The sequence below is a fragment of the Penicillium psychrosexuale genome, assembly GCF_028828465.1.
Source record: "Penicillium psychrosexuale strain IBT 29551 chromosome Unknown utg000002l, whole genome shotgun sequence".
Lineage (NCBI taxonomy): Eukaryota > Fungi > Ascomycota > Eurotiomycetes > Eurotiales > Aspergillaceae > Penicillium > Penicillium psychrosexuale.
Window position 1 is genome coordinate 5737505 of NW_026643187.1, and position 26543 is coordinate 5764047.

The 26543-nt window shown below is 48.1% G+C and overlaps 9 protein-coding genes across 9 annotated transcripts; 5 read left to right on the top strand and 4 right to left on the bottom strand.

Annotated features, from left to right (window-relative positions):
• Nucleotides 1-790: 790 nt before the first annotated feature.
• On the bottom strand, nucleotides 791-2038 carry N7518_003327 (uncharacterized protein; the record flags this gene model as incomplete). The annotated part of the gene is made up of 1 exon (XM_057184254.1): nucleotides 791-2038. One exon carries the CDS (start codon nucleotides 2036-2038, stop codon nucleotides 791-793), a length of 1248 nt encoding a protein of 415 aa, XP_057045704.1.
• A 383-nt stretch (nucleotides 2039-2421) lies between these two features.
• On the top strand, nucleotides 2422-3459 carry N7518_003328 (ATP-dependent Clp protease proteolytic subunit; the record flags this gene model as incomplete). Its single annotated transcript, XM_057184255.1, has 5 exons — nucleotides 2422-2586; nucleotides 2651-2669; nucleotides 2755-2780; nucleotides 2841-2982; nucleotides 3038-3459. 5 exons carry the CDS (start codon nucleotides 2422-2424, stop codon nucleotides 3457-3459), a joined length of 774 nt encoding a protein of 257 aa, XP_057045705.1.
• An 880-nt stretch (nucleotides 3460-4339) lies between these two features.
• Nucleotides 4340-5425, bottom strand: N7518_003329 (DSC4 family protein; the record flags this gene model as incomplete). The annotated part of the gene is made up of 2 exons (XM_057184256.1): nucleotides 4340-5141; nucleotides 5205-5425. The coding sequence occupies 2 exons, from the start codon at nucleotides 5423-5425 to the stop codon at nucleotides 4340-4342; spliced, it is 1023 nt and encodes a 340-aa protein (XP_057045706.1).
• Nucleotides 5426-6006: 581 nt separating this feature from the next.
• On the top strand, nucleotides 6007-7476 carry N7518_003330 (uncharacterized protein; the record flags this gene model as incomplete). The annotated part of the gene is made up of 1 exon (XM_057184257.1): nucleotides 6007-7476. The coding sequence occupies one exon, from the start codon at nucleotides 6007-6009 to the stop codon at nucleotides 7474-7476; it is 1470 nt and encodes a 489-aa protein (XP_057045707.1).
• Nucleotides 7477-8263: 787 nt separating this feature from the next.
• On the top strand, nucleotides 8264-9719 carry N7518_003331 (uncharacterized protein; the record flags this gene model as incomplete). Its single annotated transcript, XM_057184258.1, has 3 exons — nucleotides 8264-8518; nucleotides 8572-8789; nucleotides 8855-9719. The coding sequence occupies 3 exons, from the start codon at nucleotides 8264-8266 to the stop codon at nucleotides 9717-9719; spliced, it is 1338 nt and encodes a 445-aa protein (XP_057045708.1).
• A 1699-nt stretch (nucleotides 9720-11418) lies between these two features.
• On the bottom strand, nucleotides 11419-15468 carry N7518_003332 (ankyrin repeat domain-containing protein; the record flags this gene model as incomplete). The annotated part of the gene is made up of 3 exons (XM_057184259.1): nucleotides 11419-12222; nucleotides 12271-13738; nucleotides 13895-15468. The coding sequence occupies 3 exons, from the start codon at nucleotides 15466-15468 to the stop codon at nucleotides 11419-11421; spliced, it is 3846 nt and encodes a 1281-aa protein (XP_057045709.1).
• A 3049-nt stretch (nucleotides 15469-18517) lies between these two features.
• On the top strand, nucleotides 18518-20062 carry N7518_003333 (putative nucleoside transporter; the record flags this gene model as incomplete). Its single annotated transcript, XM_057184260.1, has 1 exon — nucleotides 18518-20062. The coding sequence occupies one exon, from the start codon at nucleotides 18518-18520 to the stop codon at nucleotides 20060-20062; it is 1545 nt and encodes a 514-aa protein (XP_057045710.1).
• Nucleotides 20063-21229: 1167 nt separating this feature from the next.
• N7518_003334 (M18 family aminopeptidase) lies at nucleotides 21230-22953 on the bottom strand (the record flags this gene model as incomplete). Its single annotated transcript, XM_057184261.1, has 6 exons — nucleotides 21230-22239; nucleotides 22286-22378; nucleotides 22430-22565; nucleotides 22627-22728; nucleotides 22781-22842; nucleotides 22896-22953. 6 exons carry the CDS (start codon nucleotides 22951-22953, stop codon nucleotides 21230-21232), a joined length of 1461 nt encoding a protein of 486 aa, XP_057045711.1.
• Nucleotides 22954-23995: 1042 nt separating this feature from the next.
• Nucleotides 23996-25991, top strand: N7518_003335 (WD40 repeat domain-containing protein; the record flags this gene model as incomplete). The annotated part of the gene is made up of 4 exons (XM_057184262.1): nucleotides 23996-24315; nucleotides 24398-24525; nucleotides 24582-25168; nucleotides 25218-25991. Coding segments are annotated over 4 exons (1809 nt in total), but the record flags the coding sequence as incomplete, so codon positions are not given.
• Between the last annotated feature and the right edge of the window lie 552 nt (nucleotides 25992-26543).

The window sequence follows — 26543 nt, forward strand, 5'->3', positions numbered from 1 at the left end:
TGAACAAAAGGAGAAGTTGAGTTTTTTCACAACATCTTCAAAGATTGGGATAGGGTCTGTGAGGGGGAAGAACACATGTCGTGTCCGTACCGCCCTGCTGTGTAGTTGCAACTGCTCGCCGCCTCATGAGCAGGTGCTAAACACCTACCAGCAATTCGACAAATTTCCGACACTTGTGCAGACAGATTGTGCAAAGCCCACTTCCACCCCTCACAATTGGCCCGTACCATACAGTTCGAGGACTCTCCATGAGAATGTGTATGTTCTACGTCTGTAGCACAACGAGAACGAGCCGACAAGTTTGCAACCAGACAAGGCGGTGGTAAAGAAATGATATCTCTATCGAGACTCGATTGACAAGGGACGCTCATCCCGTAGAGCAATTTTCTACGAACACAAGCCAGAGCTGGGCAAGGAGGGCGGGTACATCCTCCCACGCTCTTGGTATGCATACGATATAGCGGGATAGAGTACACATTGGAGACGAGCATGGGTTACAGCGCCGCTTTCTTTGGACAAGCCTTTGGGGCGGAAAAAAAGAAATGATAATGGATTTCTGGTTCCAACCACCCCCTACTACTCAAATAGTACTATGATTTGGTCTTGGCTTTGTTTTTATTAATTTCTGTTGGTTTTTCTCTTTCATTTTGTTGTTTTTGCCCGAAGCTATGCATGTGACTCAATTCAGATGATCCCTAACTGTGGGCTGATATATTCATATAGTTCTCACGACACCAGGGTAGTTCGAATGAGTATATGGATCGCTTTATTATTCAACCATGCGGAGACTTCATTGCTCTATCGGATCAACACCATTCAAAAGTCGTTTAATTTTCCAGAGGGATATCATCGCATCAATACCGAGCTGCTCCTCTGGTCTGAAGAACAGTGCAGTGTGTTGGAACTGACCGTGGGATTCACGAAGTTTGTTAATATCAGACTCCGACAAAAGCACTGACAGATCAAACACAGGAACCTTCGACCCAGTTTGCACGAGAGCCACCGAGTCCAAAGAGCTACTCGATTGAGGCCCATGACCGACAGCCGCAGGATTCTGTGAGCCAAGAAGCAGGACTGCACCACATTCCATACGTTCAAATGACTCCACACTTCCTAGAGCCTCCTTCAGCGCAGCATCCGAGTACTCTGGTAGATCCAGGGTCTTCCAGACCCCATTGGAGGTGTCGACGCGCTTGTATTTCTCGAGGACTGCACTCAGCTTCTTCACAGCGACATCCCTCATACTGCGCAACATTAATTTCGGCGTATCCTTCGACCAGACGATTCTTTTCTCGTCATTCGCCTTCACAGGCCCCTGGGGATGCTTCCACCGGAACGGCAACAGCCGCATAATGGCTGGTCTTTTTCCACCCTTCGTGGAGAGTGGCACTGAAATAGATCGAATAAGTGGAAGGAGCTCAGCAATGCGAATCACGAGCTGGCGTCCAGTGCGCTTATCTGAGGATTTTGGAATTGGTGATGCAATCAAGGGACCCTTCTCCTGGCCTTGTATCGCCATCGGTTTGGTTTCTTGTTGGTCTGGAATAGTTGGCTCTGATGATGAGCTAAGCTTCTTGGTCTTATTGCTTTGCAGCGAGTCCTGCAGCAGACCCACAGGGATCATATAAAGTTCGTCTGACTTTGGTTGTCTAATAAGCCCCCAAGTCCCCAGCAGGGCAGATGGAAGTCGTGCACCAGTTACAGAGCACATACGTGCCGGCGAAGCCAGCATTAAGGCCCATGGGTTCTTGAGCAGGTCGGCTTCCTCCTGTGTCGTGGGGCGTCTCTTGCGATTCTTCTCAATCCCAGAGCGCGGACGTGTAATGAGAGGGGACTGCGGAAGCCGCTGTGAAGGAGGAACGGTGTCTGGAGTCGAATTGTCTGTCTGTGTTTCCAACGTAGTTTCGTTGAGTTGGTTGGTTTTTCGCGAGGTCGCGATGCCGCGATTGACTGCCTGACCATGTGAAGTCGCTACCAGTTGTCGGAACGCACTCAGGCGCCATTTTGCGAACGGGATGCGCGTGCCCACACACTCCATTATTTTGATGGCTGGGGAATAGAGCTGATGGTGAGTCGAGTTCAGTTGAGGGCGGAAAAGATGATCTCGGAGCTGTTGCAGTAGCCAATCGGAGCCCTTTATTTGCGGAGAAGTTTTGATCGAACAGATATTGCCGAATAGCGTTACAGGAGGTAAGAAGATCTAACTAGCTTCTCAGATACTGGGGCAAGCTTGTCTTCCAGAATCATGCTATTCCAGAGAAAGGGTAGTAGAAGTATGCCGCTGGCATTGTCGCTGTTGTTCGCCTGAGCTCGTTATCTTAGCGCGGCTCTTATCGCGTCACGGTTCACCGTCCCTGGCCTCCCGGCTGCGCGCATTTCCAACTCGGAACAACTACAAATCGCCTTTGCATATTTTTGAAGATGCCTCCAAGAATACCTTTGCGCCAGCTAGGGCGATCTGTCCAAACCTCACCCATTGCTATTACCCGGCCGGCCGGATTCGCACGATGCTTCTCGAACCAAGGACATTCGCTGGCGCAGCCCCCGCGGAGTTGGACACCGACGCCATTCGTGACAGAGACAGTGGTATGTTTGATACTATCCATGGCAAGCAGGTACTTGATGCGCATATATTAATTACATTGAACAGGGAGGTGGCTGGCACACTTGTAAGTTGCGCAATTGCATCCGTCGACGGAGCTTGCATATGACCCGAATCATGATCAGCATACTAACCTGTATCGCGCAATGCAGATGATATATTTTCTCGATTGATGAAGGTAATAAAAACCCAGGAAAACACTCCCTCTACAACCTACCCGTGCTAATCAACCCTCCAGGAACGCATCATCTGCCTTAACGGCGAAGTCGACGACACCCTCTCCGCTTCGATAGTTGCGCAACTCCTCTTCCTCGAAGCCGATAACCCCGCTAAACCAATCCACCTTTACATCAACTCACCAGGAGGCTCAGTAACAGCGGGTACGTGGAATGCCCCATGGCTATCCCCGACCTATTCCGACTAACGATCTCACAGGCCTCGCGATCTACGATACAATGACATATATCGCCTCTCCCGTGAGCACAATCTGCGTTGGCCAAGCTGCCTCGATGGGCTCTCTCCTTCTTGCCGGCGGCGAAGCAGGCAAGCGCTACTGTCTCCCGCACTCCTCAATCATGGTGCACCAGCCCTCGGGCGGCTACTTCGGACAGGCGTCCGACATCGCTATCCACGCGAAAGAGATCCTGCGCGTGCGCAGGCAGCTCAATGAGATCTACCAGCGCCACCTTACTGGCAAGAAGCAGTTGTCTCTCGATGAGATTGAGAAGCTTATGGAGCGCGATTACTTTATGGGTGCTAAGGAGGCGCTCGAGCTGGGTGTTATTGATGAGATTCTGGACCGTAGAGTCCAGGGAAAGGAGGGCGCTGGGGAAGAGTCTAAGCCTCCTACTGCGTGAATTGCATACCCAATGTATCCATGGTGCTCTGGTATATGCTAGGTTCTAATGTTTAGCCCATAGGAAAGAGGTGTTGGCCAATAATGAACCGAGGAACTCGCACTTTTCCTACAAAACCCTAGGCTCTAGTTAGTTGTTTGGTCATTACACTAGCGACAAGCACTGACTAGGCCCAATCCCCCGGTTGGCTTTTTAAGCCAGCCTGCCCCCGTCTTTCCCCCCAACTGCCGTCAACTCCCGAGGTCTCTTCCTTCAAAAAAGTACCTTTCTCTGATTAGGCCAGACACCATCATTCGGTAACTCTCGCCTGACAACCATCACATCTGTGTCTCCTGTATATCAGAATGGAACCGCCCGGTGCAAGGTCTAGCGATGCCGCCAGCTTATCCTCCATAGCACGTAGCGCACGGCTTGGTGGGAATGGCCACCAAGTGTCATGTTCGTAATATCCAAAATGGCGTGTTCCGCCAAGAACAAAACGGGTAGCCTATGCACGCTCGTATGAAGATCAGAAGGCCACCTGGAGCCAACAATATTGGTATCAACTACCTTCAGTCACTTGCCAAGATAACCGCCGAAGCCGCCACAAGAATTGCAATGGCACTCCTCATCTGAAGATAGCTGCCGACTCAAAGTCAGCATTGCCGCCCCAAATCTGCGGGTCCAAAAATGAAGAGAGATTTAGCATTCAGGACTCTACGTAAAGCTCAGAACGAGCTAGCTCCCCTTCGAAGAGCCTGGTAAGGTTGCTAGAGACTCCTACTTATTCCTAAGACATGCTCTGATCGAAAGGGATAAGAGGAGAGACCTTGTTCTTTCTTGGGCCCATATTTAATTGTTCCCTCTCCGAAATTGCGGAATATACAATCACATAATTCTATCATATTGCATTCGCACGCTCAATGCGACCATCAGTCCCAACCTGGAGACCAAAGCGCTGCCGAAGGAACGTTGCCGTCTCGGGAGACGGCACAAAGCCCGATGTCGACCGTGCCGCCGCATTTGAGTGGCGCCACTGATCACGAATTGTACCCAGAAAGCTCATGTTGACAATAACAGCCTCGCCAGCCGCGAATGTATCCATCGGGTGCTCGCCCCGACCAGCACTTCCAGATTCCGCGTCGGCCGGGTCGGCCAAGAGCGTCGTGCGCTCATCTTCAACCTCTTCGTCGATGTGGTTACCATCATGAGCGGGGGAAATCGTTTCACCGCCATCCTCTTGTCGTAAAATACCACGTTCTTCGGCGTCATGATCTTGTGACTGGGACTCCGCATCTGGGCTTGTATCTGGGCTTGTATCTGTGATTGTATCTGTGGGTGTATCTGCATTGGGCGTTGCAGCCACTGGGGCGGGTGTTCCATTAGTCTTCACCCGCTCGATAATCAAGCCCAGCATGATAAAATCGATTAGGAGGATTAAAAGGTCGAAGGAAAGAAGCCAGTAAACAGATACGGGAGCCTGCCCGATGAAGTCGATGAACAGTCCCCCATGTAGGTAGCCGCGCGTTTCCTCGCCAGCTTCGGGACGGATCAGGAAAGCATGAAAGAGCATGCAGATGAGGTTACTGCCGATGATGGCGCCGACGAACGGTTGATGGCGTGTGGGTTCGAAGGGGGGTGCTTTTGGCGTGAAGAAGATCAATTCGACAATGGCACGTATTGCAAATAGGACAATCGAGCAGCTAGACATATGTTAGGGTTCGCCGCGGTGAGAAGGTGGGACCATTGGTTTGGGGTTGATTTACTCCATGTAATACAGGGCGGAGAGTTGGCAATAAATTAATATGTCGAGATCGCGCAGCAATCGATCAATGAAGGCGACTTTGGCGGTCGACTTGACTTTCTTCACATGCGCATTTTGGCTGCTGAGCGTGCCTGTTGGCCTGGGAGGCTCCGCATCGTCATAGGATATGCCGGACACGTCAGCGATGTATTCCGCATCCCGAAAGGCATCAACGTCTGTCATAGAGGGTCATGAGGGCTTGGACGGTATCCAACAAACGAAGGTATAAGGAGTCGAGGTGGAGACTCCCCGTGATTTGGTGAGCTGGGGTACAGTAGTTCCGGTGTCATCACCTAGGTACACTGTTTGATTGCTTGATGCCAAGATACGCTAAACTATCTCTGGCACAGTCAGCTGATTTACCCGATACCTTCATATGCGGCTTATAGAACGAAGATATTGGATTTTATATGGTACATCTTGCTTAGGCCCTCAATGTAATACAGTCTGCCCAATAATTGATTCATGCGAAAGCCTTAGTTCCCGGTGGGTCTATAAAATAGTCAGTGTGTTTTGTGTGTTATAGCTCGGATTATCACGTGACATATACTCCAATTCAAAAGCGCAACTTGCTCTTATTCAACATCACATTGGGGTTTTTGTTTTTGAGAAGAAAAAAAAACTAATCATGGATAACCCTGAATCCAATCTGAATGTAACAAATGATGTCTTGAAATCTGGACAAGCTGTCCAAAGTTATGAGCTCATACGTCCTGCAGGTTAGTGTTGCCTATTTTCTTCGACCTAAACAAACACTGATATCAATGAAAGGCGTCATCGAGAGCATGTACAAAATCCATCATGATCTCGGCATCTTTTCAAACACAATTGTTTGTGCGACATATGAGCGAGCAGACAATATGCCCCTAACTCCGGACATAATGTACAAGGCTCTTCCCCTGGTGATTTCGGAACATCCTGTCTTGGCAACAATCGTGGTGACTCAACCATCGACGAAGAAGACGGGGAGAAAAAGGACTTGGCAGGCACGTCTGAGAAAGCTTTGTTTCAAAGACTGCGTCAGATTTGTGGATATTGCGGCCGAGAAAGAGCAGTCTACTCGATTGCTGCAGGAGGAGCATGACACCTGGTTCAATACCGAAGATAAGACGAAACCGATGTGGAGAGTTGTGGTTAATGGCTCGAAGATATTATTCATCTTTCACCACTCAGTCTGTGATGGCAGGTCAGGGATGATATTCCACCGCAGCTTACTCGCTGCACTCAATAAAGTGACCAGGGAGCAACAGGAGAGTGGGAAAGAGGAAGACATACCAACTGATTTTGATGTGCCAAATCATGAGCTGAAGCCTGAGTCAATGGCTCTTCTCCGGCTTCTCGGCATGAGGTTCAGCCTATTCATTGGTATCCTGAGCTACCTCTCCTCTCTTTTAATCAAGGTCTTCCTACGGAAGAATTATACCTTCTTCAACGATGTCAAGTTCGAAGAGGGTTTGCCCTCCACAGAAAACCCAGGACCTCTCGCTCAGCGGCCAGTCACTAAGGTTGAAAGGATGTGCCTCAGCTCATCACAACTCGCAGCATCACTTAAAGCCTGCAGGGAACATAAAACGTCAATGACCACCCTCATCCTAACTCTGATTCACGCGACACTTGCATCGGATGTTTATCCAACGGCAAAAATGGGCCTATCGTATCTTGCAGTTGACCTACGGCGTTTCCTGCCGGCCGAGTTTTCTAACACTATGGGCAACTATGTGTCCAGTCATCAGACCAATTACTGGATCGGCAAGTACCGCAGAGCCGGAGCTACATCCCCAGCTAACGATACACAAATTGCGCTCATATGGCAGCTAAGTCAAAAGGCTAAAGCTGACCTTGATTCTGCGATGTTCACACATCGCACACCACTTCCAGTGGCGAACGCTTTGGGATTGACGGCTATGGGGGAAGATGATGAGGCTATCACGGCGGGAATATACAATGTTTTAGATGTCGCTGTCACGAAGACCTTTTGTGTGTCAAGCTTGGTTGAATCAGAAAGCCAATCATCTGGGCCTTGGCAGCTGAAAGGTATGGAGTTCTCTGTGGCAGCGCAGAAGGCACGGGTGGGACCCATGTTGTATTTTGCAATTGGAAGCATGAAGGATGGCCAGTGTGTAATCAATGTTAGTTATGAGGAGGGTGTGCTCCAGAGCAGAGTTGTCCGGAAAATCCTTGAGGGGGTTGAGAGACGGCTGATTATATTGCTGGAAGCTGAAAATGCAAATTAGAAACTGAACATGATGTAATGAGGATTTTTAGAACCCATGAATGCCGCCAAAAAGACTCAAATCACCTTGCCTCCTTCGCTTCCAATTCCTAATGTAATTTATTTTGTAAACGGCCTGTGAATTAGTACATTGTGGCTTGCTTCCCTAGTAACTGCAGGTACTGCGCCCTGTTCCAAGTACCCAATAGCAAAAATACCTCATCGACGATCTTATATCTATACCTAGCAGCCGAGTAAGCAGTCACTACCAACCAGCGCCCTTTATTTCTCAAACCCGAGAACCCGTGAGAGACCCCGAGAACCACCAAGCACTACGACAATCGGTCCCGCAATCCCGAGTCACTATACTTGATCTTCTTAGGCTCGTTATCATTATAGAAGTGGCTGTGTTATATTACTTATATATATAATTTACGGTATAACTAGTTATTTACTATAACAAGACTTCTATAAATAGACCAAGCTCTTAAATGGGCGGCCAATTTATGAGCGGTTATATCGGTAGCCCCAGGGATTTACCACAATATCCACGGGGCAATAATATTACTGAAGAATAATATGATTGAAGACAAAGCTACCAATCACCGAGCGCCAAAGTCACTCTGTTACGCATCTCCCAAGGACCTGCATATCTTTCGATTTTAGGGGCGCGTAGTCAAACAGTAGCTTCCCTCTCAGCCACCCCTGTGAAATGCGCTAACGCTGGAGGGTCTCAGTGGTTATATTAAATCTGCTATGGCCCTTGATTTTATTAATATTAACTTATCGTGTTCAACTATATATCAAAAATGAACGGCACAACTATAAATGACTGGGTTGACGAGCCTGATGGACGAGGGACGTGGGGTATTCTATCCACTTGCGTTCTAACAATTATTCTCTGTTGCTGGACATCCGTGTCCCCAAATTTACCTGCGCAATCCGATGGCGCGTTTACGAGATGGCGATACAAATTCGATCTGGCTTGCATTGCACTGCTTGGATCTGAGTTCCTATTGCTGCTGGTTCTAGGACAGTGGTCGTCCGCCCGCCGTTCTATTAGAGTAGGTGATAACTTACAAGTTGTTCCCCAAGCGACGAGAAACTGACAGAACAGAATTTCCACGACGCCGGGTATAAAAATTGGACGATTAAGCATGCGTTCTTCGCCGATATGGGGGGATTTTTAATCGAGCCCCCGGAAATAGATTGCTTGCCTTCATTCCCTCTCAACGGCAAACAGCTTTTTATTTTGGTCAAAGAGGGATATATTGATTATCCGAGTATAAAAAAAGAGGAAATTGAAGATAAAAGCAAATCAGATCGACTTGCTAGGTAAGTTAAAAACTTACTTCAATCAAGCCTTCTCTTCCGCTTCTTATACTTACTGTGGCGGGTAGATTGATCACAATAGCCCAAGCCCTCTGGTTTTGCTTGAATTGCGTCTTTCGTTTTGCACAGGGACTTCATGTCACCACTCTCGAGCTTACCACGCTTTCCTTTATTTTAAACTTTCTTGTGACATCCTACTGCTGGTATCACAAGCCCATGGATATTGAAAGACCAGTCACTTTAAAGCTCAAGAGCTCTATGGCTATCATTCGCAAAAAGCTCGACCAAAACCCAGAGTCAAAGTGGTATGAAACGCCACTTGACTTCATCTCTCGTAATGAGTGGTTTTATTCTCGGTTTTGGAGATATTACATTCAAATCTCGCACTCTATGCGAATCCCGCTATTTACTCGACCTACACGACGCCCGTATGATCGCATTCCGAGCCATTTTATACCAGTGGTGGATACCCAGGCCGAAATCATCTGTGGCCCAGTAATTCTTCTCTTCAGTTCTATTTTTTTAATTGCGTGGAATTATCACTTCCCTACAGAGACAGAGAGGCTACTTTGGCGGATTGCTAGTGCCGATGCCCTAGCCTACGCATTGGTTGGAGGTCTTCTTGCGCTATACTTCCACAGAACCATATTCCAACCGGACCTCCCATATACCACAGCCCAAGCTTCATTCGAGCAAAAACGAGAACGGCATGGATGGATTGGTCGTATCGCTGCGAGATTGAGAAATATTGATCCTGAGCAGGACCCAAACTTGGAAATTCCTATTCGAGCTTTAGTTCCGATTTCGTTTCTCTGTGTCATTTACGCTATTGGCAGAGGGTTTATCTTAACAGAAGATTTGATTGGGTTGAGGAGTTTGCCGGAGAGTGCGTTTGAGACAGTCTCGTGGTCGAAATATATACCTCACTGGTAGCCATGATGCGCTCACCGCATGTGCTTCACTTCAAACACTACGATATAACGAATTTTCAGAGATTACTCGGGCAACTCCACATGCCACTGTCACTGTCACTGTCACTATCACCTCCCCCTCCTTCCTGTCTATCACTGTCACTGTCATCATTAACGTTGTTTTCATCATTTTCTTTGCCTTGGCTCATGGAAGCCATCACCCTTTCACTCACAAACTATCCTTGCGTTTACTCTATAAAGGTAATGAACGATATTGATGATACTATAAGTACAAACGGTATATTTGAACCAATATAAGTAATATATATACACTCCGTTCTTCCGAGACTTGGAGGCTTGAAAAGTCTATAACTAGAAAACGATAAACACGATAAGGATGTTGATAAATTTAAAAACAAGTTTGTGACTGGAACGGACCTCGACAACGAAAAATTTGGGAGAAACAGTGAGATCCGGGAATTCGAATACTCATAATGACCAGCTAGGTTTATTTGTGTTCTTTTCAGGTCCTTTCTCACGGTTATCTTTGTCTGCTTGACAGAGAATCATCCACCCACTTCTAGCGAACACTCCGTAATCCGATTGGCAGATCGCCTAGCTGCAGCAGCCGTTCAATATTCACCATCTAGCAAGACAGGAATGACAAGATTATGTTCCCCAACTTTCCCTAATGCATAGTGGTTCGTATCACTTGGGGGCACAAGAAATGGTCCTTCGTGTTTTTCATCAAGAAATACTTGCACAGCAACATATTCGGCGGCTATGGCACAAATCCTGCCTCCGACATAGTTTGCAGGGTCTAACATGGCCATTTCTTGAAAGAAATCTAGCCGAAGGAAAATCGTGTATTGCTTGCTTCTAAGTCGCTTCATTTTCGTAGTCCCGTTGTGTGCTCGAAATTCTTGGAATATACTCTGCGGAGTAGAGGCCCAATAGCTGCCAGAACAGGCATTCAAGAATAACCCCTTAGGCCAGTCGAAAATCATTCCTGTATGCATATGCTAATAGACTAAACTGTTTCAGATACGCGTGGCCCAATGATGTCCTACTTTACCTCATCTAGCAGGGCCAGTGCATCGGTCGCGTGACGGAGGGTGAATCTCACCTGCTCTCGCCCGTTCTCACCCTGTCTATAGCCCTTCTCACCCCTGGTCGCGCGACTGTAAAGCGGCGCTCACCCATTTCTTAACCAGGCAATACCCATCCGACTATTGACTGCGTTTAAGCCACATTATGCAAAGCCAATACTAAATTCGCCCTTAGTACCTAAGCGGCACTCTAGGGTGATTGCTGGTGATATGGGTGAGAAGTCTCAAGACTGGGGTGAGAGAGGTGAGAACGGGGTGACAATTCTCACCCTTAGGGTGATATAGGCTAACTCCGAACTTATATCCATTGTCACGATCCATATGGATCGCTATCATATGCTTTATGTTGACTTGCTCGCTTGCTGTTTGCATTGTTATTGTTTGCTAGATAGATTGTTTGCTGAATAGCTAAGCGAGATGATGAAGTCTGCATTGTTTGCAAAGTGGCAGCTATATCAACTAGCTGCTTCCTACTTTGCAACTTACTTCCTTCCTCTCTCTCTCTATCTTATTTATCTTGAATTAAATGCACTCTTCTTTGCAAGACCTGGCACGTCACATCCATCCCACGAAAAAAATATAAATCCAAACCCCGAGGCCCTTCTCTTGATCCTACTGTGATTTTCTTTGTACTACTACTTGGAGCTCTGTTCCTTCGTATCCAGCAGGCGCATTGACATTTGCCGTTGCTACGAGAAGTCGCTCCACGACCTCGAGATGGCCTCCTTCCGCTGCTGCTTGGAGCGCTGTTCGTCCCTCTCCGTTAGGCGTATTGACATCAGCCTTTGCGGCGAGAAGCCGCTCTACCACCTCAAGATAGCCTCCTTCCGCTGCTGCTTGGAGCGCTGTTCCTCCGTATCTAGCAGGCGCATTGATATCAGCCTTTGCTGCGAGAAGTTGCTCTATAACCTCAAGATGGCCTCCTTGCGCTGCTGCTTGGAGGGCTGTTCGTCCCTCTCTGTTAGGCGTATTGACATCAGCCTTTGCGGCGAGAAGTCGCTCTACTACCTGAAGATAACCTCCTTCCACTGCTGCTTGGAGCGCCGTTCGTCCATTTATCTCTCCAGCAGGCGCATTGACATCAGCCTTTGCAGCGAGAAGTCGCTCTACTACCTGAAGATAACCTCCTTCCGCTGCTGCTTGAAGGGCTGTACGTCCAGCGTAGTATCCAGCCGGCGCATTAACATCAGCCTTTGCTGCGAGAAGTTGCTCTATAACCTCAAGATGGCCTCCTTGCGCTGCTGCTTGAAGGGCTGTTCGTCCCCTTCCAGCAGGCGTATTGATATCAGCCTTTGCGGCTAGAAGTTGGTCTACGACCTTGAGATGGCCTCCTTCCGCTGCTACTTGAAGGGCTGTTCGTCCCTCTGCGGTAGGCGTATTGACATCAGCCTTTGCGGCGAGAAGCCGCTCTACCACCTGAAGATAGCCTCCTTGCGCTGCTGCTTAAAGGGCTGTATGTCCAGCATAGTATCCAGCCGGCGCATTGATATCCGCCTTTCCTGCGAGAAGTCGCTCTACCACCTCAAGATGGCCTCCTTGCGCTGCTGCTTGAAGGGCTGTTCGTCCATTTATCTCTCCAGCAGGCGTATTGACATCAGCCTTTGCGGCGAGAAGTCGCTCTACTACCTGAAGATGGCCTCCTTCCGCTGCTGCCTGGAGCGCTGTTCGTCCATTTTCCTCTACGGCGGGCGCATTGACATTTGCCGTTGCTGCGAGAAGTCGCTCTACCACCTGAAGATGGCCTCCTTGCGCTGCTGCTTGGAGCGCTGTTTGGCCACACACTCGTGCATCCACGTCGGCGACTACTTGGAGCAGACTTGGTAGTAATTCACTGCAACCTTCTCTCGAAACCAAAAACAATCCATGATGCATGAGAGCAGGAGAATCGCGTCCGTGTTGGATAATACACCTGGCGAGACGATGATGGCCATTGATGATGGAACTTCGAAGGATATGACGCTTGATGTTCTCTGTTAAAATATAAGGCTGACGCCTTATATAGTACAAAAGCAAGTGATAATGTCCATATGCTGACAACCATTGTATCGTCTGCGGTACATCGTTTCTATCTTCGTAGGCCTTCTGCGCTGACTCCCATGGTCTGTATGCAACAATATCATTCCCTTCTACACAGCGGCAGAACAATGACCAAGTCGTATCCTCAGGGTCAGGCTGTGGGTTTGTGAGGTGATTGATCCAGTGATTTCGGGCGTATTCGAGAAAGTGAAAACCTCGGCTTTGGAGTTCCATCTCTAGACGTGAAGACTCTTTGTCACCAAGTATTTGTTGGGCCTTCCTCTCTAGCTCCCCAGCGCTGAGATGCTGTAACTTCTCACGGTAAGAAAGTAGCCTCAGTGCCATTCGACCAGTCATACTGCTGTAACTGCCGAAGGGGGACATTCCAAGCTGAACAGGCCGTATAGGAGTATTTGAACCATCCTGAATTTTCGTCAACTGACGCTTAAAATCAGTGAAATCGAGGTAGGTCATGCAAAGAACGCCGATATGCCAATCAAGTCCCGCCATATTGAATTCCTCCGAGTGTCGGGAGCTCGTGCCAAAAAGGTGTTTCTTCACGCTATGATGAACATAGTGCACAGTGCTGTCCTCTTCGTCGATGAATGTTAGACCACAACAATCACCGATGACCTTATTCATGTCGTTGGGGAGCTTTTTTCGGTCAAGAGACGTTTGTCCAGGGGAAAGACCTAAAACCTCCTGGTATTCCATCGCTGTCAATGGCCGCTTCATCACACCACAAAATTGGAGAATTTTGAACGCGTCTTTTCCCAAGGTTCTCTCCCGTACACGGCTGAGTTTTCTGTCAAATATTTCAGATAGGCCACGAGGGGGATGCTTCAATGCATCTAAGATGTCACTGTCACTGCCTTGTTCGCAGAGCTCTTCGATGAAAAGACGCGTCCAGAGGAACCTTTATCGATCAGCCTAGATACTTGCAACATAAAAGTCCAGCAACTTTCACTCCTAATGATAAAGAATTCACCAGGACTTCATGCCTAGCTCGATTGATAAAAATGGTGGAAACCCCCTCATCCCGTCGCTTGAATTGGATCATTTCATCACTTACATTCCGTTGGATCCCTTTTTTAGGGTTTCAAATATCTTCACAATGAGCGTGGGATCCCCCAAGATCAATTGTTTGTCTTCTAGGCAGTTGCCTATAGCCGCGGCAATATAGCGATCCATCTCCAAGTCAACTTTTGTCTCGGTCACCGGGATTTTGTATTTGGGTTTCATGGCTCCAAACAATTGGTTTTCAAGCTCCGGGCGGCCTGTATAGAGAACTTTGAAGTTTTTAACGCGCATGTTACAAAGTTTGGCCACACTCTGCGCCACCTTCCGGATCTCGACAGGTTCACATTCATCCAGTCCATCAATAGCTAGATAGTATGTATTGTCATCGTGGAGCCGAGACAGTACGAAATCAACTACTTCAGCCGTATTGAGGTCATTGCTATCCTCGTATAGGCGTTGTAGACTTTCATCTTCAGCGTGTTTGATCTGAGAGTCTAATATTTGACGAGCAAGACTCCCGATAATGTTTCTCGCTGACAGAGATGCAGTGTTGTCCGCACGACAAATGTAATAGGAAATAATGTCATTGGTATTTCGTGAGGCATGAAGTTGGGCAACCACATTAGATATAAGCACTGTCTTTCCCATACCCATCGTGCCTGGGCACCAGAGAATTGCAGTATTTTGGTCATCTTGCCAATCATGGAAAAGGAACTCTTGCAGTAACCACTCCGCTGTGAAGGGCACGCGTTGTTGGATAGCTTGCTTCCAGGGTTTGACGTAGTCGATGGTAGAAAGATTTTGTCTAATGCTAGATCTCAAGCTTGCAGCTTCCCTCTTCATCATGTGGATTCTCCACTGGTGCGCCTCAGTGTGTTCCTTTTGGGTTTCTTTTCGGAATTTATTTGTCAACTTTCGGAATGCTGCGTTATTTTGGCTCTCGTTTTCCAGCAATTTTTTTGTTTCCTCGTTAGCCTGCTTTGAGGCAAGTGATATCTGCAGCTGTATGTCCTTTGTAGCTTGCTTTAGTTTATCGAGAGGACTTTTGAAATCAGACTCGAAGGGATTGAAAATAGACGATAAAGTTTGCGTGATCGGCGGGCGTCTTGATACTTCGATGATCTTGGTACACAATTGGACGATGGCTGCATAGTACTCGCATAGCTCACGTTGAAGGCCGATACAGCCGGGATGAAGTTGACCAAATTGTTGATAGGTTGGACACGACCTTCCGATCTCCATAATCATTTTTGTCACCTTGTCGAAGTAAGATGTAATATTGCTTGCCGTCAATATAGCCATCTTAACGCCGCCCCAGATTAGGGCGGCGATTTGAGGATTGGAGCTGATAAATGTACCCACGACATCACTGAACTGTTGTGTCGCCTCCAGAAATGTACACAACCTCGGTGCCACACATCTCCTTGTCGTGCTGTTGTTATTGGCGTCGATCTCCGCCACGAATGCGATGACGCTCGCAACATCTGGTTTCGTAGCGCTGACTTGATAGAGTCCCCTTTGTTCCTCTGTCAGAATACCTTCGAATTCAATCAACGCCTCCCGGAGAGCTGTTGTCGGATGCGGCACCCGTATCGAACCGGAATGAGACAATGCTACACAAGCCATAATGTCCTCCGCGGCCGCTTTAATATCAAAGAAATTGCGATTTGTCGAATTTTTGGATAGAGGATGGGAAGGTTCGGATCAAATCTAAAGATACGATACTCAGCTGAAGGGGGCTGAGGGTGGTGAAACGTCTAAGCCACGTTTTGTCAGGCAACAAGCTGAAGAGGCGCCCAATTTTAGCCTAAAGTATAGGAAGTTCTAGCTACTCCATACAGTAACGAGACACGATGTACATGTATCGCTTGGCGTAAAGTACTGTATAGTGCACTAACCCTTCTCACCCCCGGTCGCGCGACCGTAAAGGGGCGCTCATCCATTTCTCACCCGGGCGACACCCACCCGACTATTGACTGCGTATAAGCCACACGCCGGTGAGTTACCTATAAGCTCCTCGCCTACGTAAGGACCACGTTGCGGGGTGACAGACCATTGCAGACCAATCGCATTAGAAATTCGGAGGCTAAGAATAGTCCGGGGTAGTTGGGTGGGTGACCACCAGCGAATCCTCACTGTTGTATGTTTTTATTTTTTTCTACTGCCAAGGGATGGCCTATGTGGCTGCAATTTAAGTCTTGAAGCCCAAGTGTACATCCGTGTCTAAATGATATGTAGGTTATGAGGTGATATATGTGGTGAACACAAAGTATGGATGGAGAAGTCAATTGAACATCTCTGTGTACATTTCCCTAAAGGGGTTTATAGTAGCTGGGATAAATGCAAGTTGCTTTTTCCGCATGCTGAGTTTGTAACGGACAGACCTCCCTTTGGATAGCATTCACTGAAGACTTGGGAAACACTACTTGAAAGCGCTGCACGTTACGCATAGGAAATAGGGAATTACGCCGAAGCGGAGACGATACTTTCTAGTGCCATCGAGGTTCGACTGAATCATATGGATTCGGAAGTTGAGGTAAAGGAAGCCTTTGTTGCTTTCTCTCTGATTATTAAGGTATATGATCGTCAAGGTCGATGGAATGAAGCCGAAGATGTGGCATTACCATTGATACACTGCCGCAAGCATTTGCTGGGTGAGACCCATCCCGATATTCTCATGAGCCTGAGCCAGCTAGCAGTGATATATCTCCATTAGGGCCGATGGCAGGAGTCTGAAGAGATAGGCATCCAAGTGTTAGATGCTCGCTGGAGGTCATTGGGAAGAGGCTGAAGAAGTTGGAGGATATGCCATGAACACCTGCAACGAAGTGCTTGGACCTGAGCACCCAGACACGTTGGATAGTATGGAAACCATGGCATATATATCCATAGGCCAGGAAATTGGAATGCGACTGAAGAGCTATACATTCAAGTCACAGAGCTTTGCAGAAAGGTGCTGTCAAACGATCATCCACAAACTCTGACGAGTGAAAAAAAAACTATCTCTATTTGTGAAGTAGTGTCACGATCTACCAACTTGTACCGACTACGCACCTACCTGATCGGGAAGTACAACCACGACCTCGTACTTACCAGTCGAGTCGTTCTTTTCCCAAATGGTAAGCGAGGTTAGGGCTTGTCGCCAGGCGAGGCACAAAACCCAGTGAGGATCGTGGATTGTTTTCTCTTTCTCTTTGCTCTCTCTTTACTTAGAATGCTGAACCAATTGCACTCTTTTTCTCCTGGAAAGTAACTGGCATGTAACAAGTAGCATGTCGTGTCGAAGCTTCGAAATCAATTCTTCTCTCCTAGCCGCGCGATTTCACGCGCTACAAAATGTGAATTAATAGAAATTGTAGTGGAACCTCTTTTAAAACTGTTACCCCTTCATAGATTCTCGCGGATCAGCCCCCTAGCCTTCTATAGTTCGAGATATAGTGATCTTTTTCTCGAATATGTAATGTGGATCTTCTCTCGTGCTTTCCGGCGAAATTAGGTTACAAAAAATATACACTATTGTACCCAAAACGTCTCTACTCTCGAGGCTAGACTTACTCGAAAATCACTTATAACCTTACCTAGATTCTATTCGCGGTAGCACTATCCGCTAGATTTTATTATTAGCTATAAAGCGAGGTTAGAGAGATGAGAACGGAGGGGAAAAAATGTCACATACCTTTTTCGATTAGAATGTGGAAATGTACATTTTGCTATACGAGCTGAATATCAGCCCGGAGTGCCCTGAATAGAGCGGCGAGCCGCCCATGCCCGAACCGTGGGCGTTAGGTGACCATCACCTTAGACATGCTGTGGTATGTTTTTCGTTTCCATAATTTACGCGGCCAATTCTTGAGGTGCCTTAGACACTAAAGTAGGCGGGGAATTTGACTTACGGTGAGTGTGGGCGAGAAGGGGTGACAATTCTCACCGAAGTCTCCGCCCGCCTACACACCCAGGGTGATCAATCTCGCCGGGGCCTTGCCTCCAGCTTGTATTTCCTTTCCTAGCGATAAACGATATTCCATAAAGATCTCCAGAGGGTGAGCGTATTGCTCGTGCCATATCACGTGACTTCACGAGTATCAGATAGGGCGAGATTAGCCTCCCGAGGCGAGCCAAGTTTCTGGGCAAGGCTTGTTATCTGTTCCGACACTATCTGTTCCGACACTGACCCATTGACAGACGAGAATGGATATTGTTGTACGCCATTCTTTCCGTGATCCACAACTCCAATATTTACAAGTTTTGAACTGCTCAGCCCTGAATATAGGCCAATCCTTGTATTGTATATAGAATAGCACATAAATTCACCACTCGCGAAATCCTACACCCGATTCTTATTACATTTTTCGATAAGCGGAGTCCGTAGATAGCCCCGTGGCGCCACGCAATATGTAACTAAGGGGCCCGTGTGGCGTGTGTGGGTAGGAAATATCAACCGAAAGGAAGCCAAGATTCAAACTAACCAGTTAGTACATGGGGCCAATGTAACCTACTGAATCCGCTAACTACTTATTTACCAGATTGGGAAACAGCGCCGGAGTGGAGCTGGCAAACCTTCTCCCATACAAGCCTTATCTTTTTTCCCCAGCCATAAAAATGCACCGATTCCCCAGGTGGCCACAGAGTGCCGCCCCTTGTTTTCCCAGCGCTGCGTCTCACTCCATCAGAAATCATGGCCTATGATCCGGAGAAAGGCCTTGCAACAGGCCAACACCCAACTGAAAAATACAATTCACCTGAGGTGATCTCACTTGACGATGCTGCCTCTCAAGAGACCGGTATCCTGGCTAGGATTCGCGCCCTGGAGGCTAGACTGGATAAGAAACTCGGTATAGAGCCTGATACCATCGAGCGCAAGCGTGCTGAAGATAAAAGAAAGGTACGATGGGTGGAGGAGATATCAATGGCGGCTCTGTGGGCGAGTGGCACGATGAACACCTCCTGCTTTGCGACTGGCTTCCTCGGCTGGGAATTCGGCCTGACTATGAAACAATCGATCCTCATTACCATATTTGTTTCAATCTTGGCTGCATCGCTGACTGGGTTCTGTGCAACCTTTGGCGCTGTGACTGGCTTACGTCAAATCAGTGTTAGTCGGTACAGCTTTGGTTGGTGGCCTAATAAGCTGGTCGCCTTGCTGAACGGTATCCAGCAAATGGGATGGGCTGCTGTCGCATGTATCACTGGGGGCCTTGCGTTGACGGCAGTCTCCGATGGCCACGTCTCGTTGATTCTGGGAATTGTTATTTTGGCTGTCGTGGCCCTATTCATTTCTTGCGTCGGGTTGAAGGCCATTTTGATTTACGAGAGATGGGCCTGGATGGTCTTTTTGGTTATTTTCTTGATCATCTACGGCGAGACCGGTGAATATGCAGACAATGCGGCCCCGGCTACCGTGACCGGTTCGACTTTATCCGGTGCCGTTCTCAGTCTAATGGCCGTTGTTTACGGATCCAGTGCCTCGTGGTGCACAATGGCTAGCGACTACTATGTTCAATATCCTGCCAACACGAGTCGTTTGAAGATTTTCCTCATGACAACCTTTGGTATCTCGATTCCCACCTCGATCGGCATGGTCGCTGGTTGCATGGTCGCGTCCGCTTTGAACACTAAGCCCGACTGGTCCGCCGCATATGAGAAAGGGATTGGCTATCTCATTCAAGAGATGCTTCATCCTCGCGGATTCGCCAAGTTCCTCCTTACGCTCCTCGTTTTGTCCGGTATCAACGTCAACGTCATCAGCATTTATAGTTCCGCCATCTCCTTTCAGCAACTTGCCCGACCCTTCGCTCGCATTCCTCGGTCTCTTTGGACATTGTTCTGCTTCGCCTGTATCATCGCCTTGTCAATTGGTGGTCGCCAAAAGCTGAACGAATATCTTCAAAATTTCCTGAGTCTGCTGGGATACTGGTGCACAAGTTATGCCATTATCCTGTTCCAGGAACACTATATCTTTCGCAAGGGCAACTTTGAAAACTATGATCTCGAAGGATGGAACGACCCGGCTAGGCTTCCGTTGGGAATTGGCGCGAGCGTGGCGTTTGCCCTTGGGGTTGTGGCATGGTGCATGGGCATGGATGAGACTTGGTTTATCGGTCCCCTTGCCCGCGTGATTGGAGATTACGGTGGTGATGTTGCCAACGAGTTTACATTTGTTGTGACGGCTTTGACTTACCTACCGGCAAGATACTTGGAGCTCAAGTACTTCGGTCGATAATTTGTGTATACAGAACTGGTGGTGCGCTTGCTCAAATATTACCCTTCCTGGTGTTTTATGTTTCTTCCACTCTTGGTCTTAGAATCAGATAAGATATACCAAGGCCCTTTATTCCAAGGTTCGCATATAAACGCTCAGCCGCGCTCGGGGTTGCCTGTTTCGGTAATATCTTGGGGGACATCAAGACGTGCATGAAAAGAAGATATAGTTTTATCGACTGTATAACTTTTATTACATACGTATAGGTATATATTGTAGTGGGGAAACTCGGAACCCCTACATTTGTGGCCTTACACTTCGGGCAGGAAAGACAGGAGGCCTAACTAGCTGTTAAGTAGACTTCTAGAGGGGAAACATCCTAATCAGATCATCACCCCTGAAATGAGAAATGAGTTGCGAGATATCTGTGCATGAAGAGATTATGTGCTAAGGTGTGGTCTATGTGATCCCTATGCTTGCTAGCTGACCGTCTTAGATGGTTGGTTTTGTTTTGTCGTTCTCGTCTAGCCTGCTTGATCAGGCTGCCCATCGTGCATATCCCTCTTCAGTATATATATATATATATATTGATTATTTGAGAATAGACGACCTCGGGAAAATTCGTCTTTTCGGCTTTCATCATTCACCACCTATCTCGATTCCTTCGAAAACAACCTGAAAATTGAATATACACTCCAAATGCGACTGCAGGCAGCCAATACATCTTAAAAAAAACGACCACTGGCTGTGGATATTGCACTCAATGTCAATCAATATTTTGTTTTGCTATAGGACCTAATACATACGACCATAGGGTGTGGAAAATAGGGCTTCCCGTCCGCTCAGCCGTACTCAAGCCACACGCCGGTGAGTTAGTAGTTGGGTGGGTGACCACCAGCGAATCCTCACTGTTGTATGTTTTTGTTTTGCTATTTTATGTAGAGAACGGCCGTTTCTGGCGTCAATTCCACAGGGCCTCATATTCTAAGTGTAGACTACTGGGATATTAATACTTCGGGTAGTGGATTTTCCTCGGCCCGGACCACGTGCTTTCCCCAAGGTACATGCACAGTACGTTTCTGTTTTATTTCAAGATGTTTGAGTGTTAGATTCGAATGCTGGGAAATAGAATACTGTTCTGTTTGAATAGTATTGATTGTACTACTTCATCTACTTATTCACGGTAAGCTAATCCACAATGATCTTCTTCGACAGCTCCGAGTAATGCTTGAAGAAGCCAGTGAACAAACGAATGGCATGGGCAACATCATAGGTACCACCTGTTTCACGGATACTGTGCATACTGAGCTGAGGATTGCCTAGATCAAGTGTCCGCGCGCCCAGCGCAGCAGACAGCATAGGGCCAATGGTGCTGCCACAGCTCGAGTCATTACGGACCACAAATAGCTGAAGAGGAACGTGGACGCCAGTCTCCTTGGTGGTCTTGCGCGCAATCTCCTCCAGGAGAACAATTCCAGGAGAGTTCGTCGCATAGCGAGCGTTGGCGTTGATCTTAATCACCAAGCCTTTGTTCATCTCCGGCTTATGGTCTGATTCGTACTTGCCCGAATAGTTCGGGTTGACCGAATGAGCCATGTCGGCAGAGACAAGGAAGGAGGTGGACAGAGTCTGCTCGTAGGCAGTTGACAGGTCGGCGCTCTTGGAGGAGGAAGATGGGAGGACGGATAGACGGCGGATGATAGACGGAAGAATGTTCGAGTCCGCACCCTGTGCTGTGCGGCTTCCGATTTCCTCGTGGTCAAACAAGGCAATCAGGCGGATCGCTTCTTCATCGTCGAGGGCTGACTTGTCGGCCACTGAGTCAATTAGACCAACTGTAGCACAGAAAGTGCTGTTCAGGTTGTCTAGACGAGGGGAGAAGATGAATTCCTCCAGCATACCGCCGAGGCAGGACTTTTGAGTGTCGAACAGGATCATTTCGAAGTCCAGAATATCACTGGGACTGACACCAGCCTCGGTAGCAATAAGCTCAACGAAGTGAGAGTGGTGACGTTCTGTGACAGATTTCAATGGTGAGAATAATTCCCCACCCTTGTCTGTATCAGGGGTGTCGGCTCCATCATTGCGGTTAAGCTCTGCAGCAATAAGGCCAGCGATAGGGAACAGCTGTGTTTCCTTGTTGAATGAAAAGTTTTCCTGGCGGTCCAGATGGATGGCCAGTGTTGGAACACGGAGGACTACCTTGTTAGCAAGGCACATTTATTGGGTCAACATGAAACATACTGGGACGGTCAATCTTGACCAGTTTCTGCACGATGGATCCATCGCTTTCGCGAGTCATAACCCGGCCAGCGACACCGAGATCACGATCGAACCCTGCAGGAAATTAGCGACTATGATAGTTTGAAGGTAATCAATGGCACGTACAAGTGTGCCAGATGCCTCCGCCGTAGGTCTCTACACCGACCTGGACGAAGCCTTCCCCGCTCTTCTTGCTAACGGGTTTGACCCTCAACACCGGAGAGTCGGTGTGGGCACCGATCATAGAGATGGCATTGCCCGGCTATATTCATTAACATGATTAATTGAAAGACCATTTACGCAGTTCCGCAATTTATACATACCTGCCATTGCTTGCCGATCGCAAAAGCCACAAGGGTAGTAGTGTTGCGAGTCAAGTAGTACTTGCCTCCCGGTTGGCAGGTTGACGCCCAAGAGTCTCTTTCCTATTGATGGATGAGCCACAATTTATTACTCCGGTATTCAGCTTGAGCCGACCTTGATTTCTTGAAACCCAGCCTTATCCAGAAGCTGTTTCGCTTCGTGGACGGCATGGAAAGCTGGAGATAAGACAAATCAGCGACATTCCACGTCATCGATAGAGACTACATACGGGTAGGAGCAGCATTGACAAAGGTCAAGAAGTCCAGAGCAGGTTGCTTGGCAGCCATTGTAGAATAACGTCGAGAACAACCAATAATATCAGGACAAAGACGCCTAAGGACCATTGCAGGGTGCACAAAGGGAGAGAGTAGGCTTTTGCCGCCGGAGATTTTAATTAGTTTGGCGGTGACTGCGGCCATGTCACGTAACAAAGCCACCAGTGAAACTAGAAGGGAGTCTTAGGGCCATTGATATTCAGGTATTCAGGACATGGTAGGTTTCAATTATTACTATTTGAACATGGATATACTATTCTTTGGTCGACCCCACTATGTAAATTCCTAGAAGTCAGGCTTGGTATCGTCGTTGCCATGGCCCAAGCTTCGTCGCGTCGCGTCAAAGCAAGCGCGTATATCGAATCAATAATCTGTGGATTTCGCGTTAGTGAAACGGTCAATATGGAGTACAGATCCCTCACATCCCCCCCACTTTAAGTGGTCCAGTTAGACGGTGTGGGCGCGTCCCTTTCTGTAAACAACAGGACTAACACTGTGGCATCAGTCTCGATTGTAACAAAGCCATGCTGACACAGAACGTTTCCAGGAATCTCGGCAACCAGCATGAGACATAGTTTTGGGGAGTGAACAAAAGAGATAGACTCCACTGGTGAAATAAATTGTCGATCAAATATCAATGAGCGTAGTCAAAGGCAAAGACACCAGGATGGGGCCGATTGCCCTCGCTAAATCGGGTTAGCGTACCCGACGCGTGACCTAGAGAGTCGCCCTGCGCAACTCCGTCACTCCCTTGAAGACATTCATTCATTCACATGCGACAGTTTAGACGCTTCTTTGTTCATTTCCTGGTGAAACAGGGTCTGATAGTGCTTTATCCTGGAACTTGTGCCATTTTCAGGTGTTAACAGCCGGGGCAATCATTCCACCTTTGGATCAATAACAACGGACCAATCGCCCTTCAAATACCCTTGATTCTACACCCGAACCTCTGAACGTTCGACATCCTTGATTCACAGAACTTCACTTACATCTCATGCAATTCTTATCTCTATCTTGATCGGCTGCACTTCGTCTCTGGGGCTCGGGCAGACAGCTAGGGAGCGCCATGGCGGATAGACCTCAGAATTTAAACAAGGCCGGGAATAGGTCGGCAACAAAACCACAAAAATCACAGATCTCAAATATCGCATCACCACCTGGATCGAAGACACCGCCAAGCATGCCATCAAAGCGCACGATGTATTTTCCAGACGATTCAAATTTGGGCAACGGCCAACGGCAGGATGGAGCAGAGCCAATCGACCCTAGTGCGCTTGCGAAAGCATTGAAGGATTATGAGTCTGCTGGGAGCCGGCGGGACAGGACCCCAGCCTCCAGTCCGTGTCGCAAGAGACAGCGGGTCTACGGGGATCGGTAAGCCACACTTTTCTCCAATCAGAAAGCTGCGCCAAAACAATGGCAGTCATCTGTGACTCAGCTACTGATCATAATTCAGCTTCATTCCCAATCGCGACGGGCAAGATCTACAAGCGACTTATAGTTTATTGCATGAAGATGGCTGTCCATCTACTCCTTCCAAGACCAAGAAACGCCCCCCTCACTCCGAGCTTCATTTCCAAAAGAGTGTGTTACATCTCGGAACCCAATGCGTTGTACATTTGACCTGACTTTAACCGCAGCCGAGGAAGCCAACCGTACATTTTCCCGAGTTTTGCGCAGCGAGCTGTTCGGAAACACGGTCCCACAGCCTGACTTGACCTCTGCGCCATCCGACCCATTGCTCGGCTTCAGCAATGGAATCAATGACAAGACCCGATCCCATACACCTCCCGCTCATATCGCAGCCAATCTCCCTCCTGCCAGCATCACCCCCACCACCCCACACAAAAACCTCTTCAACTATGGGCCTTCACGGCCCGGATCGGGACACCCAACCCCCTCTAAAACCCCTCGAAGTGTGCATGGCCCTAACTTAGACGTGCGCTCCGAGCTCTACAGTCTTTCCCCTATTCGATATGACAGTCAGCGTATTCTGGAAACGCCTCGGAAACAGGCCCGGTATGTGAACAAGGTGCCTTACAAGGTCTTAGATGCGCCGGATCTTCAGGATGATTTCTACTTGAACCTGGTGGACTGGGGCAGTAGCAATGTTCTCGGCGTTGGATTGGCAAACTCTGTCTACATGTGGAACTCTCATACCGGTGGAGTTACCAGGCTGTGCGAGCTGAAAGATGATACCGTGACCAGCGTGAGCTGGATTCAAAGGGTAAGCAAGGAATCTGCATGTTAACGCTCCACACATCATACTCATACAGGAACTACAGGGCACACATCTTGCAATTGGTACAGGTAAAGGTCTGGTACAAATATGGGATGCTGAGCATTGCCGACGACTACGAACCATGATTGGACATACCAACCGAGTTGGCGCTTTGGCGTGGAACGATCACATTCTCACTTCGGGATCCCGAGACCGTCTCATTTATCACCGTGATGTTCGTTCTCCAGATCAGTATATTCGAAAGCTCGCTGGCCACAAACAAGAAGTTTGTGGTTTGAAGTGGAACACCGAAGATGGCCAATTAGCATCCGGCGGCAACGACAACAAACTGATGGTCTGGGATAAGCTGAGCGAGACACCCCTCTACCGTTTCTCTGACCACAATGCTGCAGTCAAGGCCATTGCATGGTCTCCGCATCAACATCATCTTCTCGCTTCTGGCGGCGGTACCGCTGACCGCACGATCAAGTTCTGGAACACACAAACCGGCTCAATGATCAAAGAGGTCGACACTGGTAGCCAGGTCTGCAACCTATCTTGGTCCAAAAACTCAGACGAAATCATCAGCACACACGGTTACAGCCAGAACCAAATCGTCATTTGGAAATACCCGCGTATGGAACAAATCGTCTCGCTGACCGGTCACACTTTCCGCGTTCTTTACCTCGCCATGAGCCCTGACGGCCAGACTGTCGTAACAGGAGCAGGCGACGAAACACTCAGATTCTGGAAAATATTCGATAGACGTGCTACAAGAGACACTCGTCGGGAAGGCAGCAAACTGGCCGAATGGGGCACCATCCGGTAGTTCGCAATCCCCTCTATTTCTAATTTGCCTTTTCATCTGCATTCGACATGGCGTTTTGCGGTTCACTTAATTTGGTCACTGGGGGAAAATCATTGCATGGCCTGCGGGGGATCTGACTCTTCGTCTTTTTATGCGTCGGCATCTATTGCATCTTTCTTTCTATCGGTGGTTTAGAGCATTTCAGGTGGACGTCCGGCGCTCGTTCATTCGGAATGGGGTAATGCTTGTTTGAGTCTTTTTTTTTCCTTCAATTTTTCTTTGCTTTTTCTGTTTTTTCTTGCTTTCTTTGATCTCTTCCATTGGTTCCTTCCTACTCTGGCTGTGATTTAGCCTAGTTATACTAGCCAGACGCCTTCGAGTCAAGCGAACAACTTTACATCCACGTTTCTTGGGCTTTGAGCGGCGGCGCTTGTGGTGTTTCCTGGTTGCTGGTATGCGGCGTTTCGCGGCGCGTGTTCTCATTGCAATTTGTCTTTCGCAGGGTTGCTTTTGATGATGAGATGACCCTTTTTTTGAATTTGTGCCTATGTTCCTATTTCAGAGGATTTAGCT